The 17,623-nt window shown below is 34.7% G+C and overlaps 3 protein-coding genes and 1 non-coding gene across 4 annotated transcripts; 1 reads left to right on the top strand and 3 right to left on the bottom strand.

The window, feature by feature from the left end:
- The first annotated feature begins 6,700 nt into the window (after window positions 1-6,700).
- On the top strand, window positions 6,701-8,038 carry LOC130992459 (aquaporin TIP2-1). Its single transcript, XM_057917096.1, has 3 exons — window positions 6,701-7,021; window positions 7,113-7,363; window positions 7,484-8,038. Exons 1-3 carry the CDS (start codon window positions 6,895-6,897, stop codon window positions 7,850-7,852), a joined length of 747 nt encoding a protein of 248 aa, XP_057773079.1. The 5' UTR covers window positions 6,701-6,894; the 3' UTR covers window positions 7,853-8,038.
- A 470-nt stretch (window positions 8,039-8,508) lies between these two features.
- Window positions 8,509-10,972, bottom strand: LOC130992460 (photosynthetic NDH subunit of subcomplex B 3, chloroplastic). Its single transcript, XM_057917097.1, has 6 exons — window positions 10,646-10,972; window positions 10,466-10,576; window positions 10,029-10,085; window positions 9,842-9,904; window positions 9,644-9,706; window positions 8,509-8,741 (listed from the first exon to the last, which is right to left on the bottom strand). The coding sequence occupies exons 1-6, from the start codon at window positions 10,925-10,927 to the stop codon at window positions 8,658-8,660; spliced, it is 660 nt and encodes a 219-aa protein (XP_057773080.1). The 5' UTR covers window positions 10,928-10,972; the 3' UTR covers window positions 8,509-8,657.
- Window positions 10,973-11,124: 152 nt separating this feature from the next.
- TRNAN-GUU (transfer RNA asparagine (anticodon GUU)) lies at window positions 11,125-11,198 on the bottom strand. The gene has a single exon. It is a non-coding gene; the product is annotated as a tRNA-Asn (tRNA).
- A 200-nt stretch (window positions 11,199-11,398) lies between these two features.
- On the bottom strand, window positions 11,399-17,483 carry LOC130992457 (tRNAse Z TRZ4, mitochondrial-like). Its single transcript, XM_057917094.1, has 12 exons — window positions 16,909-17,483; window positions 15,037-15,126; window positions 14,586-14,630; window positions 14,435-14,489; window positions 14,254-14,297; window positions 13,772-14,176; window positions 13,409-13,677; window positions 13,174-13,318; window positions 13,022-13,069; window positions 12,581-12,945; window positions 11,878-12,499; window positions 11,399-11,757 (listed from the first exon to the last, which is right to left on the bottom strand). Exons 2-12 carry the CDS (start codon window positions 15,109-15,111, stop codon window positions 11,440-11,442), a joined length of 2,391 nt encoding a protein of 796 aa, XP_057773077.1. The 5' UTR covers window positions 15,112-15,126; window positions 16,909-17,483; the 3' UTR covers window positions 11,399-11,439.
- Between the last annotated feature and the right edge of the window lie 140 nt (window positions 17,484-17,623).

Raw genomic sequence — 17,623 nt, 5'->3', positions numbered from 1 at the left:
AAAGATTTCGCACCAATAATTCAAACTAAAAGAGTAAACATACAAAATGTCATTTTGAGATGCTTAATGATTGTCGATTGAGTGGTTTTTTGAGATCAAATGTCACATATTCGAATTTCACACTAAAATCTCTATAAGTCTGAGCCTACACTTGATTTTTCAACTGTGATTTACTCATTCCTTGTGATTTGCAAATTATTGTATAAGAATATGAATTTACCTAATGCACACCGAAAATAACAACTACGAATTTTCATGAGCACCAAAAAAAAAAAATCTAGAAAACTACACAAACAACATAATATATACATATCTTCACATAAAAGTATCAAATTTCACTTCCACTTACTAAATTCTCCCTTGCTGCAATAGAGCTTTCAATAGGCTGCTCACAACCACTTCTTCCACACAATTCTATGGTATAAAGGAATCAAAGATTATTAAATTATACTCATGGAATAGAATACAAGATAAAATATAATTTTATAACAAAGAATTAATACAATACAAAGGAATTTAAGTTCTACTCATAAAATTTGCCAACCCTTAAGGTTTAGAATAATTTGAATTTTACTACATCTTTGCCGACTATGACGGATGCAAAAATATAATTTGAAGAAGCTAAAATAAAAACAATTTTGATTACAAAGGGTGCTAAGAATAAAGCTAATGGGACGCCTAAGCTCCTCTAGCTCCGATTTATGACAATTCATTGTTAATTATATCTATTAATTATAGTTCTTATCTACTATAATTGCAAATTAGTGTTTCAACATAAATATAAAATGATAATTTCTTAAATATATACCAATTGAAAAACTTAATAGAAAAATAGTCCAAAAAAATAATCTATTTATTATATGAAAACACAGTTTGTGGCAAAATTGTAATTAAAGAATAAATCAAAGGATATTTATAAAACTCAACAAATCTCATATCTCATAGTATATTTTTTCTCTCCTCTCTCCTCTCTTTCATCAGACGCAGTCTTCTATTTTCTATTCTCTCTCTCTCTCATATTTTTTTTTTCATATTTTAATGATTCTTTTAAAAATCAAATTTTATTTATAAAAAATATTCTATATATATATATATATATATATATATATATCTTAAATTAAATATGAATGCAAGATCTTTGATTTGGTATCAAATAATTATTCAACTCTTTTATTAGTATTCTAATAAATTCTAATAATATAATTTATTTTCCTACTTATCAATTGAAGCTTTTCTAATAAGATGGCATAGGTAATGAGCTAACTTAGAAAAAATTAATTTTATGCATGATTAGCTTATGTTTTAAAACTATATATTGTGATGTGAAAACTCTTTTTTTTTATTGTTTCTTCGTTTCTTTTAATTTGAATGATGTGTTTATTCTATAATTTTAAGGAAGAAAATAAAGTTTTCCAACAAATAGATGGAAAATTAAAAATGATACTTTTCAAAATTATAAAATAAAATTAAGGATCTTTACTGAGTAATTGATGTAGATTATTTTTTTTTAAGAAAAAATAATTTACATTTACTTATATTCTAACTATATTTAATATTTATTTTTTATTTATTTGATATATCATTTAATTTATTTATTTTTGATAAATTAACATGATTAAATAAAGAAATTTAAAGGTCGCGCCACAGGGTCTCGAACCCAAGAGCTTCGGCTTTAGACATTAACCCCTAATCGCTTAACCGATACACACGCTGCATCGTTTAATTTTGATGCAAAACTATGTTCGCCGTGCATCGCACGGGCGAATGTACTAGTAATAATAGAAAAACAATATATATATATATATATATATATATATATATATATATATATTAATCATCAATTCCAACCTCACACCTTATCTCCAGATAATTAATAACATCATTCTTTATTTGAACCAAACACCCCACGGCCTTAATCAAATCAAGATTCCCTTATCCATCCGTCTTACACATATAATTCTCACTTCTTAATTGTACATTATATTAGTAATTAAAAGAATTTAAATCCCGTAATTCACGCCTATATTAATATCATAGTCCACCCCAATCCTATCCACATAATTTTCTTTTGCTAATAAAAAAGAAAGTGTAAAAGGAGGTGTGGTTTGATTAGTTGGTCGGCGCACTATGTGGCCCCTCTCCCCAATTTCCCTTCTTTATTTTCATTTCCTTTATCATTAATTTGGTACGCCAAAATTGGATATTTAAATGGAATTAGAATAGTTCTTCGTACATTTGACAGTAATAATTATAGTTAAAGGAAAAAATAAAAATATATAATATGCTATTATTTGATAATAATTATATAATACTCCCTCCGTCCATGAAATAACTTCCTAGGAGGGAGTGACACGGGTTTTAAGAAAAAATATTGTTGAGTGCATTGAGAGTGGAGAAAAGGTAATTAAGTGTATTAAGAGTGGTGAAAAGGTGTTATAATTAATATTGAGAGTTGTGAAAAGTGAAAAGTAAGAGTAATTATAAGTGGTGGGGTATAGTCTAAAATATGTAGGAAGTTTTTTTGTGGACGTCCCAAAAAGAAAATATAGGATGTTCTTTCGTGGACGGGGGAGTATTATTTTTAATAATCTTTATATAAAATAAATAGAAATATACTACTCCCTCCGTCCCAAACGAAATGTCTTGCTTCCTTTTTTGGCAATACACTTTCTCTCTATACTTAATATTTAAATAATTTTCACCAATCCACTTTATCTACTTTATACACATTTATTAATCTCTGTGCCGAAAAGAAATACTCCAGAACATTTCGTTTGGGACGGAGGGAGTACAATTTAAAAAATTAAATATAAAAATTTTAAAAAGGAAATTTTAAAATATTTGAAATGAGGTTTCGAATTTGACTGAAAATTTTACTTAAAAATATGCCTAGTTTGATTTCAGATGACAATTATTTAGATAACGGCTTCAAAAGCCCTTAAAAGTAAGATACATATCTAAATTTCAACTCCAAATTCATACAAAAATTAGGGTGAACGAATTTGCCACAAATAATAGAATTAAGATATTATTCCAATGTTTTAAAAGTAAAATTTTATTTGCAATTAACCCCTTTGTATTTGTTGTTTAATTGTTATAGTAAAAAAGTTCACGGTCATAAAAGAATGTGCAAATTAAAATAGCATTTTACGTAAATAAAATTTGGAATAATTAAGTATGCATATTTTATTTTGAGGCAATAATTAAGTATGCATTTATATGAGAAAGGTTATAAATTATTATCTTTTCAACATTTTAAATCGAATTACTCACAAACAATACATCTATGAACAGTGAATAAGTTTAAAGTAAAAACATTTTTATAGCAATCCTGTCGCATCAGATTTTCCTGGTGCGATCTATCTCTCCCGTGTAGTTTGTAGATTATTTATACATGAAAATAATGTTTACTTTTCATGATTAGTCTTCATAGATAAAAGTATTAAAATTAATCTCTTATTTATTTATATGGATTAACAATTCTTAATTATTTCAATAATTTGAACTTTCATTTAATTTATATTTTCATTAAAAACGTAACTAAAAAAATTATAGTCTAAAAAATAAAAATATTTAATCATAACGCTCTAAAAATAATACGAATCTCGGATAAAGACTGCGGATCCCTTGCCATAAAAAGAAAAATGTAATAAGTTGGGGTGGCAGTGCCCCAAATTTCATTTTCCATTGGCTAAAGCTTATTTTAAAGATCTTATAAGCTCTTAGAGATTATAAGATGTTTCAAGAGTTTATAAAAATGTAATTTTTAGAGCTTATTATAAGTTTTCAAAGTGTTTGGGTAATTTAACTTATAAGTTAGAGAAAAAATCTTTGTTATAAAGAGAAAATCGAAAAGAGATGAAAATTAAATGATATATGATCAAAATAAAAAATTATAATTGAATTATTTTTGAAAACTGAGTGTTGCTTATAAGATAATGTAAAAATAAGTTGGGGTGGAATAAGTTATTATTTGGGGAGCTTATAAGTTCTTAGAACTTATTTTTACAACTTATAAATTCTTAAGGAACTTATTTTATTAAACACTTTGAATGAACTTATAAAATAAACAAGTTATAAGTTGTTTTAAAGAGCTTATAAGGTCAGCCAAACACCCTCTTAATTGGGATGGTTCACATGGACATATTATTACTATTTATTTATTTATTTATTTATTTTCACATGGACATGTTTAATTGAGGTTGAACATTTTCCAGACACTTCCAGCGCATCACGTTCTTGACAGCTAAGCCTCTATTCCTTTTGTGATTGGATGTACTTGGAAATACTTGCCACACCCTATATCCTTATCTGTTTCTGTATATATCTATTTTAAATTATAAGTACTTTGCAATTTGTATATTACATGTTACAGTAATAATGTCATTGAGATACATACAATAAAAGATCACGTGACCAAGTCTATAAATTATACTTTCTCCGTCCCAAACCAAATGTCCTATTTTTCTTTTTGGGCTGTCTCAAACGAAATGTCATGTTTCCTTTTTTGGCAATACACACTCTCTCTATACATAATATTTAAATAATTTTCACCAACCCACTTTATCTACTTTATACACACTTCTTAATTTTCGTGCCGAAAAAAATAGGACATTTCGTTTGGGACGGAGGGAGTATGAAATACTCATATTTTTTTTTTTTTTTTTTTTTGATCAGTAAAGTAAAATTTTTATTGAAAGAAAAGGGGTCAAGGCATCAGGAATGCCAATCAAAACAATAAAACAAGTTTAAAATCTTTGGAACACCAAGAAGTAAAAGGAATTCCTAACTCCACGATTTTGTAGGCCTCGTTCCAGCTCCAAAGTCTCCCCTTAATCTGTAAGACAAGTCTATCAATATCCCAAGCCTTGTCCTGAAAACGACTACCATTCCTGCTTTCCCAGAGCAACCACACTGTTCCCACCCACAAAGCTTTAAGCAGTCTTCTTTCTCTCTTCTTTTTTCCAGCCGCAATGAAAGAAATGAAGTGTTGAAAGATATCTCTCGGAATTGCCGTTTTGATGTCGAGCCATTGAAAGATCTGGTCCCACACCGCCGCTGCTTTCGGGCAATGGAGGAACATGTGTTCCGTCGTTTCCTCACTAGAGACACATGCATTACACCATCTCTCCTCCACGCTGATCTGGACATTTCTTCTACTCAAATTATCACATGTTGCCAATCTGTTTCTAAGACATCTCCATGCCGTCACCTTGGCTTTATTTGGTGTTGGGGCCTTCCAAACCTTTGCCATCTCCAAAGGTAAAACTTGTTGGTCCTGTCTTGTTTTTGCCACAAATTCATATGCCGACTTGATTGTGAAGCATCCATCTGTTGTCGCATTCCAGTTCCATCTGTCTGTTTCATCTACACAAGGAGCAAAATCAGCAATCACCAATCGGAGATCCTCCTCAAGCCCTTTCTCCCTCTCCCTTAACTCCCTCCTCCACTCCACCCTCCAAACCCACGACCCTCCCAAAACCCGCTTTCACCAACCCGCTTTCACCAACCGGAAATACTCATATATGCTTGTATTACTTGATAGTGTTCTCGATCATACTCCCCCGTCCTAGTCCAAGACTCAGTTCTTTTCGATACGGAGATTAAGAAATTCACTTTTTAATATATAAATAGTGTGGTCCACACAATTTTAACCTTTTAAGTACATTTCTAATTTTTGTTAATTACCTTTGCTTCCCTTATCTCATTTTAGTAAAAATAATTATTTTATGAAAAATAATTATTTTTTGTAAGGATTTTATTTTAAGAAAAATTATCCACTTTTATTTTTTATTTTAAGAAATAATTTTATTTTACGAAAAATAAGTATTTTATTGTATTGTCCACTGTATAATTATTTTTTGTAACTTTTTATTTTTGAAAATAAGAATTAGGAAGTCCCTAATTATTTCTAATTTTAGACTGGGTCTATTGGAGTGGGACGTCCCAAAAATGAAAACGCGCTTATGAGCAAAATTTGTTACGTTCAAGAAAAGAGAATTAATTGCGTGATTAATAGTTATCAATTAACTGATAAATATGTTAGATAAATATGTTGAGGATACTTTAAAGTCTTATAGTTTTATACTGGGATGTTCTTTAAAAAAAAATTAAGTCTAGATGTGAGATGTGAAATATATGGTGGAGAATGCACATATGCATCTGTGATCCTTAAACCAAGTGATGGAGACTATTTATCTTTTGACTATTTCCTTTTGATTAGAAATTGTAACTATTAGTATTTAATTTAGTATCCTAATTAAATTCAACGTGAATGCTGTTAAATTTTTGGTGATAATGCAATTAAACTAAGTTGCATGACATAATATGAAACACATATATATAGTTTTTGACCAATTATAGTCACTATCATAACTGTGACCGGCCACATTAAAAGAAAATCATCACAGTTCACTTTTTTTTTATTTTATAATTTCACAATATATATCGGTGATAATGCGATTAAACTAAGTAATTGCATAACATAGTGAAATACAATATGTATAATTTTTGACCAAGTTATAGTCACTATCATAACTGTGACCGACCACATTAAAAGAAAATCATCACAGTTTACTTATGATCATTTTATCATTTCACAATATTTATATATATATATATATATATATATATATATATATAATATAATATAAAAATATGATCACATATATAGTAGATAGAATTTTCCACGTAGGATGCAGACAACTACTCATCATGAAACTGAATTAAAAAATAATTATATATATCACAAATGCACCCAAAAAATCAAACTATATGTGGGATTCTTAGTATATAAATGTGACATAGAAAGTGCCTTAATTTGTACCTCAAAAACAATTCTTCACTCTCTCTCTCTCTCTCTTTGTTCTTCTTATTCTTCACAAGACAAAAAAAATGCCGGGAATCGCTTTCGGCCGATTCGATGACTCGTTCAGCTTCGCCTCAATCAAGGCGTACATCGCTGAGTTCATCTCCACCATGCTCTTCGTCTTCGCCGGCGTCGGCTCCGCCATCGCTTACAGTTAGTATTAATTAACTCTACACTGATGCATGCACGCCCATGCAAAATTACTATTCCGATTTCCTGACTTTTTTTTCGTTTAATTAAACAGATAAGTTGACGTCGGATGCCGCCCTCGACCCGGCGGGGCTGGTGGCGGTGGCAATCGCCCACGGATTCGCTCTCTTCGTAGCAGTTTCCATCGGCGCCAACATCTCCGGCGGCCACGTCAACCCCGCCGTCACCTTCGGATTGGCCGTCGGCGGGCAGATCACCATCCTCACCGGGATCTTCTATTGGATCGCTCAACTCTTGGGCGCCATTGTCGCCTCTTTCTTGCTCTCCGTCGTTACCGGCGGTTTGGTAAGTCTAATTCCGATTTATAATCACCTCAAATCTTACTATAAACTAATGTGAAATTCCAATTCATTAGCTAAGAGATGAGACTAGACAAGTTACAAGTGGAGTTTGAAAATGATGCAGGCAATCCCAACTCACGGGTTGGCCGCCGGCGTGGGAGCCGTCCAAGGAGTCGTGATGGAGATAATCATCACGTTTGCATTGGTGTACACCGTGTACGCCACCGCAGCAGATCCCAAGAAGGGCTCATTGGGCACAATTGCGCCAATTGCAATTGGGTTCATTGTGGGGGCCAATATTTTGGCGGCCGGCCCGTTCTCCGGCGGATCCATGAACCCGGCCCGATCCTTCGGCCCGGCCGTGGCGAGCGGTGACTACGCCGGGAACTGGGTGTATTGGGTGGGCCCGCTCATCGGCGGCGGCCTGGCCGGGGCGGTGTACAGCAATGTGTTCATGCACCATGAGCATGCACCACTTTCTACCGATTTCTAAGTCTGTACAATTTGTTGGATGATTGAGTTCCGGTTTGTTTGAAGACCAAAATGCAAAATCCATTTCTCTTTTCCTTTTTTACTTGTTGAATTGCTTTGAATGTCGAAAATCCCTTTTAATTTCTTGGTGAAATGTTAATTGCATGCTTTCTCGAATGATTCCATGGATTTGGTTTTATGGTCCCAATTTTGTGACGAATGCTTTTGGTATTTTTTACTATTTTTGTTTTTATTTAATTCTCAATCATGAAAGATGCGGCAACAAACAATCAATGCCAATATTGAATTATTACTCATCGAACCCAAAAAAGCTTAGTTTATAATTAGGGATTTTTTTTTATATGTTGGGAAAAAAGTTATTTTAGCAAGAACTAATAATTAGTCTGATTAATGAAAATTGGTATTGATAAGGTAGCTCGCAAGATTAGCTCTCAAGCATCTAAATTTATCAATTACAGTACTCCGCTCTGTGTTTGCTAATAATTTACATGGAATATTGTTACATACATTGCACTATCCGCTTTATGTTTGCTAATAATTAAACTTCTCCATAAATGTACATAAAATATTTCGTGTAGAAAATTGTGTTAAATAAATAATGCAAGCCATGTGATTTCCTTGGTGCGGTCCATGTCTTAATAATCTCATGACTTCCGCTTTGCAAATCAACTATTTCTCCATTCTTTTTTTTTTCCCTTCACATCTCTGAGCAAAAATACAGGTTTTAGAGACCCAAATTGGAAATAAAAAAAAATCTATATTTAAGAAAAAAAAAGAAAAAGGAAAAAGAGAGCTAAAAAAGTTTTTCATATGTGAAAAACGCCTTCAGGAACTTCTTTTGCATACTTCCACTCGTGCGCTTTCCATTCTGGAAGTTGTTGGATCACAACCTGCCATAATTGTTTATTATAATAAAGGGTTATTAGCCTGTAAATACACGAACTTTTTATATTTTCTGAAATTTAACATGACTTTAATTTTTAGCCCACAAATACACGAACTTAGCATTTTTTCTGATTTTTGACATCGACATGAAAAAACTCTATTTATTGTTGAGGTGGAGGCCGGAATACATGACGTGGACTACGAGATATGCACTTGAATAGAATAATTTGATTCATTATTTTGATTAGAGAGTGAATGACATGGTATACCGGCCTTCACGTTAATAGTAAATTAGAATTTTTTCTTGTCGATGTCAAAAATCAGAAAAAATGCTAAGTTCGTGTATTTGTGGGCTAAAAATTAAAGTCATGTTAAATTTCAGAAAATATAAAAAGTTCGTGTATTTACAGGCTAATAACCCTATAATAAACTGTAGTTTCATAAAACAAAATAAAACTATTTTGATGTACTTCTCTATAAGAATCTTGCATAACTATTCTCGCCTAAATAAAACAAATACCAAATTTGAATTGCCATTTTATAAAATTAGAGGCCTTTAATTTTGAGAATTACTTTCAATAAATAAAAATAATAAAATTAATAATCCCTTATTTATTAACATGGATTAAAATTTTGAGATATCACAATGCATTTGATTATTTTATTACTTAAGCTAACTTTGTAATTTACTATATCTTATTAAAATGGTGAAATTGAAAAAAAAATGTTAATTTAAGCATAAAAATATTCAATCATGCAAAATATATATACCTTTTTAAAGAAAAATATGATCATAATAATTTTGCATTCTTTACTTTTTATACTTAATTACTCCTGAGAATTATGAACATTTTGGTTCTATCTTGAGAAATAAAATATGCAAATTGAGAATGGGTAAATGACCAACCAGTCCTCTGGAATCTGGTTCACCGACGATCGCCTGACAAGCAAGTCTCCAATTTTTGGGTTTCTGAAATCACGCATACAATAATATCGATATTATTAATACACATAAAAATTAAACACATTTATAGATAATTAATCAGTTGTTAGATAAAAAATTTATTAGTCCAATTCGAGATGAGCAACAAGGAAAATTGATTACCTTTTTAAGTTTTTCCTTTTCCTTTTCTGTTCGAGGGTTCAATAACTCCCTTCCTTGAACGACCTATACTAACAATAAAACAAAAAATAAGATCCGAATTTATAAAGTTTTCATACATGTAAATCCAGATTTTATAAAAATTTAGCAACAACAGTTATTTGTAATTTATATATGTGAAGTGGATCACCTCAACCATGCATGTAGCACAAGTTCCACCTCCCCCACAGTTGAGCAGAGGCCTAGACTGCAACATCATTATACCAAAGTCAGACATCTCATACTCCAATCGCGTATTTTATTTTAAGTGGTAACTAGCACTTAAATATATGAACTCCCTTCTAATTTCAATTTTGCACATGAATAAAAAATATTTTAACTTTTCATACTATTGTCGATTGTCTACATGGCTAAAACATCTAATTCTCGTAATGTACTAAACTATACATTTGGATGACTCGCAATAATATTAATTTGTCAGAAATTCAGAACTATAAAAATCCAATTCTATGTAGTATTTAAAGACATAATGTTTTGTTAACGAGAATTGAATGAAAGCTGGTCTATGTACCTTAATTTCATTGCATTTTTTTGTAAGTTAAAAAAAATATAAGCTCGTGTACATACATATGGTCCATACAATTCAACATTGTTATCCAACATTATCTCCCTCAGTTTCTGCCCTCCACACGCCTTCCGATAATGCACGTCCGGCGTTCCATCCGGCAGCAAAACCGACTGCAAAAATAAGTAAAAACCGAATGAATTTTGATTTTGAAGTCATTTTTAAATAAAAGAGAGACTGACGTGGACAAATGCGAAGTTGACAAGAGGAGGAGTTTGGTCTTCAGGCGTGGAATCGGCATTGCTAACGGTTTGGAGAGCCCTGAGTTTAGAGAAATTGAGATGATTAGGCGGTCTGGATGATGCCAATTTAATGTTGAAATGATGGGATTGTGGGAATAATAAGGAGGTTGAGTTGAGTTGAAGCAATAGCATTACCATGGTTTTCAAGGAGGGGAGAGTTTGGGAGGAGATGCATGTTTGTTTGTAAGATAAGTTGATCAATGTATGGTGCTGCTCATTCATCTTATCACTTCTCACATTAATTTTGTCCAGTAAAACAGAATCTGCTGCTTTCGACTCAAATCTCATCATAAATAACCATAATTATTAATTAAGAAATGGATAGCTATAAAATACTAACAAATTAAATATAAAAAAAATACTATTATGAATTTGCAATAAATGTCAAAAAGTTAATTTAAAAAAAATTATTACAATTTCGCTAGAAGGAGGGCTTGAACCTCCGACCTTGTGGTTAACAGCCACACGCTCTAACCAACTGAGCTATTCCAGCTATTCGTTTATTATTGGTTTGCTAAACTAAATACCCTTATAAAATATACAACTTAGACGTGTATCACCGATAATATAATAGTGAACTAGATAATTCATATCATACGCAATAAGGTTCCCTGTTCTAATAAGTGGGTATTGAGCATATTCAAGAAAAAAAAAAAAAAAAAGCAGAAAATAAATCAACAAATGGGAAAAGAATAAATAAATAATGGCTTGATTAAATGAGAAAAATATCAAAGTTAGGCAACTGCAGTAGCCAAGCTTACATCCTCAGATTCATCAACAATCATTTCATCTTTAAACAGAAGTTTAAGATATGGCAGCACTCTTGGTAGGGCATGAACATCAGCTAAGTTGACACTCATCATGTCGAAAGCGATGCACGTTTTATGCATGTGCGTTTCGTCGTTGAACACCGGAATCTTGGGGTATCTCTGGCTGAAATGAGTCAATATGATCCTATATGCTCCCGCAGAATCCCCGACTCCCACTGCCTCCATCGTCGTGCTGTGGTTCCGGGCCACCGCCTCCTCCATCATCCCGTCTTCAAAGGTCGCCTGCAAAATCCAAGTCAATAAAACAATGGTGAACCAAGATAGTTAAGAGGCAGACTCCGCTGCATCTGCCCTAATTAGAGATTAATCAACCCTAATTGGAGATTAATGAACTGTACTTGCCTCGTTAATGAGCACAGTCGCGCCGTGGGAAGCCTTGACAAGCTCCGGGCAGGGTCTGGTGTCGCCTGAGTAGACGACTTTCCACCCGGGAATGGTTTTACCGACGCTGTTGATCCTGCTTGAGGCTTGCAGCAGGACGCCATAAGCTTGGGGACAATGAACGACGGGGAAGCTCACCAGTGCTTCTAATCCAGCTTCTTCGAGAGCCTTCTTCAACGACTTGAGGATTTGAGCAGCAGCGCCGCTCTGAGAAGGACTTGGCGGCTTCTTCCAGTAGCTCTGCATGCGACTGCCTCGAGCAAACAGAGCGGAATCGACGTCCTTGCTGGCGGGATTCGTAGGGTTTCCTTCATTTGAATCAAAGGCCTCCAATGCAGCTTCTGTCGTGTGATAGCAGTCGAGAAACTGCATGTCCAGATCCTCGAGCCTCTGGTAGGCGTCGAGAAACCTCTTGAGCTGCCTGGGACCAACGACAATGGCGGGCTCGTGCGGCGATCCCTTCAACAGATCACGTCGTAGAGCAAGGATTCTTGCGAGCCCCGTGTGATGATCGGCATGGATGTGTGAAATCCAGATGCATTTCAAACCTCTTATAGCTTCATCAGCACCTTGGACACCGAATCTGCAACGTATCAACGACACGAGGTAAGAGAAAGGCGATCTGGGGAAGAAAAAAAGGCGCGTTGCAGTATTGCTTTGTTACCTTCTCTTTAGCTGTCCCAAGGTTCCTTCACCGCAGTCTAAGAGTAAACTTCCTTTGGAAAATAGATTGATGAAAATAGAACTAACATTTCGATACTTGGAGGGCTGAGAAGAACCAGTGCCAAGAAGAACAATCTCCATATCTTCTCTGGTTATATCTTCAAGACAGCTAGGGACTGCGCCTTCGAGCAACCATGGTTCTTCGGTCATACTCGCGCTGTCCGACCATAAACGGGTCACTTTCTCGGAGGCGTCCCTAGCCTCCGGAATTTCTGATAGTAGCTCTTCAATGATCTCGGAATGAGATGATAGACTTGGTATACTTGATTTGTCGAGTCCCAGATTCGCGTAGGGACGCATATGAAACTACATAAATAACAAGATTCTAGAGCTATCTTGAAGCAAAGAAAATAAAGAATGTCGACGTAGAGATTTTGCATACCTTGAGAAGATTCTCAGCTGAAATCTGTTTGTCTTTCAAAAAGAGATCCTGGGATAGAGACATGATATGATAACCAGTAAAAAGCAGAGACGCATATATATAATAATTCATTAGGAGATTATCGCATGCTTTGAAAATATAGTAACACATACCTTATGTGGTGCCTGCGGCTCAGATGGTAAACCTGAGTTCTGCAGTGTCCAGAAACCCGGAGATGGGAAAAATTGAGGACTTAGATAGTTTAGGCGAGCTGCAAGTCGAGCACTTGCTTTCAAAATTGGCACCTGTGTATTTTTCCTGGAGAGACGAATCCATCAGCTCGAAGAAGCAGTCAAAGCAACAAAAAACTAATAAGTCGGGAAACATAAAATTTTCAGAGAAACCGACATCTCGTGTCCTGCCATTATATGCTGAGCTTCTCCGAATTTTGACATCCACGTTCGATAATCATCTGTCTGAGTGACGCTCAGGGGAGTCAGATGAATTACACAATTCACAATCTTGGAACCTTCTAGTACCTCATTAGCTGTATCTACATAATACGGGGCAAGGCATTGTAGGGTCAAGAGATCTCGGAAATGCCACGATGTAGGGCAGTCGACCAGCAGGACGATGGGACCAGGAACAGACGGACCCAGTACATCACTTGGGTGTACCTGAATATCACAAGGGGCACAGAGATGAGATATGAAGAACATTGAAGGCTAACACAGCAGAAAACTAACTAACAAAGATACAAGCAATATCTACCATGATATCTTGACTATCCGACTTCACAGAATTCCCAAGTTGCAGTTCGCGAAACTTCGGGCCGGGTCTTAATCCAAGAGCAGCAGCCTTTCGAGGGTCAAATTTCCCCTTAATCTCTGGCAATTCACAAATATAAATAACAGAAAGATCACCCGGCTTCGTCGCATTTGTGACAGATTCTGGAGAACTCGAGACTTCTTCATGATTCGGTCTCAAGAGTAGCGCAGATATTTTGACCACTTCATCATCAATGAGAACAAAAGGATTATCAAAGCTCTGCAGCACCCTACTTGGTGATCCTGGTGATGGCCCAAAGCTACGCGTATGAACCATGGCAGCATTGGGGATAAAAGATTTCATAGCATCAAGTAAATATTTTAAATCTGAGGGACCCCACATATTCACCTTCAGGGCAAAGAATACTCATAATTAGATTTCCACAATCACGATTCATAAATAAGTATACTAAGTATAATACTTACAGACATCCCTTCGTCCCCCATGCCCGCCAGAGTTAATAAGAGACCTGTAGTGAACAAGTAAACATTTTAAACTTCCACCAACATAGTTTATTACTATGATTCTATCACGGAAAGTATTTGGTGTAGAATCACATGTATCTGTAACGCCATTTACTACATAAAAAAGAAATATTGTAGATACCTGGAAGTCCACCAGCAGTTTCTGAGCAGACACGTGAGAGAAATATGTGATCAATCTGGAGAAATTTGACAAATAAAGAAGCATAACAATCTGCACAATTGCTAAAAAGATAACGAACTACATGGATGTTTATTCAAAAGACAAAAGATACCTTCGACAATTTGATCTTGTGCTCGGTGCAGAAACGTTGAAGTCCCTGGAAAAAGTATAAGATGCACAGAAATTATTGCCTAAACATAATATATGTACACACATGTCCCAAATATCAGATTCATAAACCCTAAAGGCAGTAATATATGTACACACATGTCCCAAATATCAGAAATTATTGCCTAAACATAATATATGTACACACATGTCCCAAATATTGCCTTCGTGGAAAAGCCTTTTATTGAAAATTCAACTTCTAATTAAGATGCAACAAGAAGCAAATCAAAAAATGTTGGTTTAAATTTCTCATAATGTGAAATACTAATTCAGACTCAGTACAACAGTTTCCACTAAGTTTCTTCCAGACTTCTTTATCCCTAGAGCCTCCACATAAAAATTTATTATCTTGGAGTAGCATACTAAAAAAATTAACTAAAATTAAGTAAGCTCACTTCTCCAGCATTAAATATAAATCTTTGCTTGTCAAAAAACAGTAAAACTGCTGGGGATGTGTCTTGTGTATCCATTCCAGTTCCAAGGATCTGCAAGATAAATGACCAAATTAATTTAATAGAAAAGCATAATATATAACAGAAAAACACTGAACAAGGTATACCATATTTTTAAAAATAATTGTGCCGGAAAAAGGAAACACATAAGTAAACACGGTATGGCTGAAGTATACTTAAAAGTAACTGCACTTCCATGATGTGGAATCTCCTCTATAGGTTGAAACGCATTGAACAAGAACCAGAAATTTACTTTCTCCGAGACTAGCTCATCTGAGCACAACCCATTTTGCTCTCTAGTGGACCTTCACAATTTGCACAAAAGGAACTTCCTCACATAAACTGGAGCACCTTCCTTCCAAATCCAAAAACGTGAAGATATTTTCGAACCCCTTTCATATACAGTAATGTCCCTTCGAGAATCTCTCCCACATCATAGCTACCTATTCTTTTATGCTGCCAATTGCCCCCTTATAAAGTGAGATACTCCCTCCATCCCACTTCACTTGGCCTAGTTTCCTTTTAGGGCCGTCCCACCCGACTTGGCCTGTTTCCTATTTGAGTAATAAATTTTCACTACTGTGGCCATACTTTACACTACAATCTTACTCTCCTTAATAACTGTGCCGAAAAAAACTAGGCCAAATGAGATGGAACGGAGGGAGTATGTTCTACGCACCTAGCGAGGGAAATTATGTAAGCAGCTAGTGTGTAAGATAGCTCGTGAACTGTTATTTCAAATAGTGTAACATTAGTTCTCATGGAGATGCCCATGCTGGGGTGTGGATCCGTGGGATGACATATATATATATATAGGATTCAATGAGAACCACATCTTTTCGTGAAAAATGAGAACTATGCACAAATACATAAAATACAAACAAGAGATGGTCAGATCCTGAACAATTACATATAACACATATAATGGATTGAAAATCAACTAATGTGGTTGTTCATGTAATATAATCGTTCACGATCTGGTCATTTCTTGTTCATGTATATTATGTGTTTGTGCATGGTTCTCAGTCTCACGGAAAAAAAAAAAAGCATCAAAAGAGTTAAGGGCAATCAAATCATAACACATAACATACCAAGCAATCCGTAAGAAATATCCTACATTTTTTTCTTTCTATTAAGTCCTTCATCTGTCTCGGTTTCCCTATTAATTTTCATAATGCCAGTCTCAAACATTCAGGAAAGGACCCATAAGGGAACAACCGGGAATAAAAGTTTCTCAACTTCTCCAGGAAGATAAAAACCACGGCCAAACTGTCCCAACTCGCAATATTTAGCAAATCCAGTGAAGCTCAAATCAGCCAACAGCAAGATACTAGGTCACTCCTTTATAGGCACAAATGCCAGCTGCGAATAAAGGCATTAGGTGCCCAAGAAACATCTCCAACTCTAGTGTCCGACAACAAAATCCTGGTCTAGTTTAGCAAATATAAAAGAGTCTAAAGATGCCCCACCCCCATGTCCATGCTTCGAGTCTGGCAATGCATTAAACTATATTCGGGATCCTAAAGATTTCCTCATGTAAAACTATCATCGTTGAAACACAGAATTACAATTTAATCAGGCTGTATCTGGAAACATGTTGAGTCCTTCGATTTTCACACTCCAATAAAGTGATGATTAAATTCAAGAAACGAACATTAAGTCCAGAAACAGTAAAATCAATTTGAACAAAAACAATGAACATTTTATCCAAGCAACACAGCACTTTAACAAGCCACAGACAGAAATACCACCCAAAAAATACCCAAATAAAAATAAAATATAATAAAATAAACAAACAAAATCATTTGCCTTTACCTGCACATAAGAAATGGTATTAGCAGGATTGAGCGTCCGAACTTTGAGCTGCAGCTTTTTGGGCCTATCGCTCTCATCCCTTCCTTCAGCCCTCTTCCTATTAAATCCCCGCAGCTTCCGCTGCACTCTTCGCACTTCTTTCTCTCTCCTCCATCGCCAAGATACCGCCTTTTTCACTACCACTATCCATCTTTTTAACAGTCTCTCTTAAACTACTTTTGTTCCTACTAAATGGGCGCGAATTGTTGTTTTCGTTTTTTGAACTATAATGTTTCTTTGAATACGAGGAGAAAGTAGCGAAGAGGGGCAGGGTTTTGCGATTTCTGAGGTGGGTTTTGAATGAAAACGGGAAAGAACCGGAAGAGGAGAGATTTTGTGGGAGAAAAGAGGAGGCGGCGGAGAGAGGTTGGCGGCAGCGGTGGTTGGCGGAAGAGAGGAGGAGGCGGAGGTTTGAAGTTTGAGACATCTTCTTATTTATTGTTTTTGGATTAATTTTTTGAAGGGTTTAAGGGGCAAAAAATAAAAGGCCTTCAAAACTCGAAACCGTTTCTCCAATTCTAATTTGCATTGTTTTCAGAAATTATCATCGCTGCTGGATTGGATAAAGTTTCTGACTTTTTTTCTTGTTTTTTTCCTTTTTTTCGTTCGAACTTTTCCCTTGTGTTTTTCATTTATTTATTTTTTTACTATCTTTGCCCTGCAAAAACAGTCATTA

Source organism: Salvia miltiorrhiza, chromosome 7 (assembly GCF_028751815.1).
Source record: "Salvia miltiorrhiza cultivar Shanhuang (shh) chromosome 7, IMPLAD_Smil_shh, whole genome shotgun sequence".
Lineage (NCBI taxonomy): Eukaryota > Viridiplantae > Streptophyta > Magnoliopsida > Lamiales > Lamiaceae > Salvia > Salvia miltiorrhiza.
The sequence above is the reverse complement of the archived record's forward strand: the minus strand, read 5'-3'. Positions and strand labels throughout refer to the sequence as shown.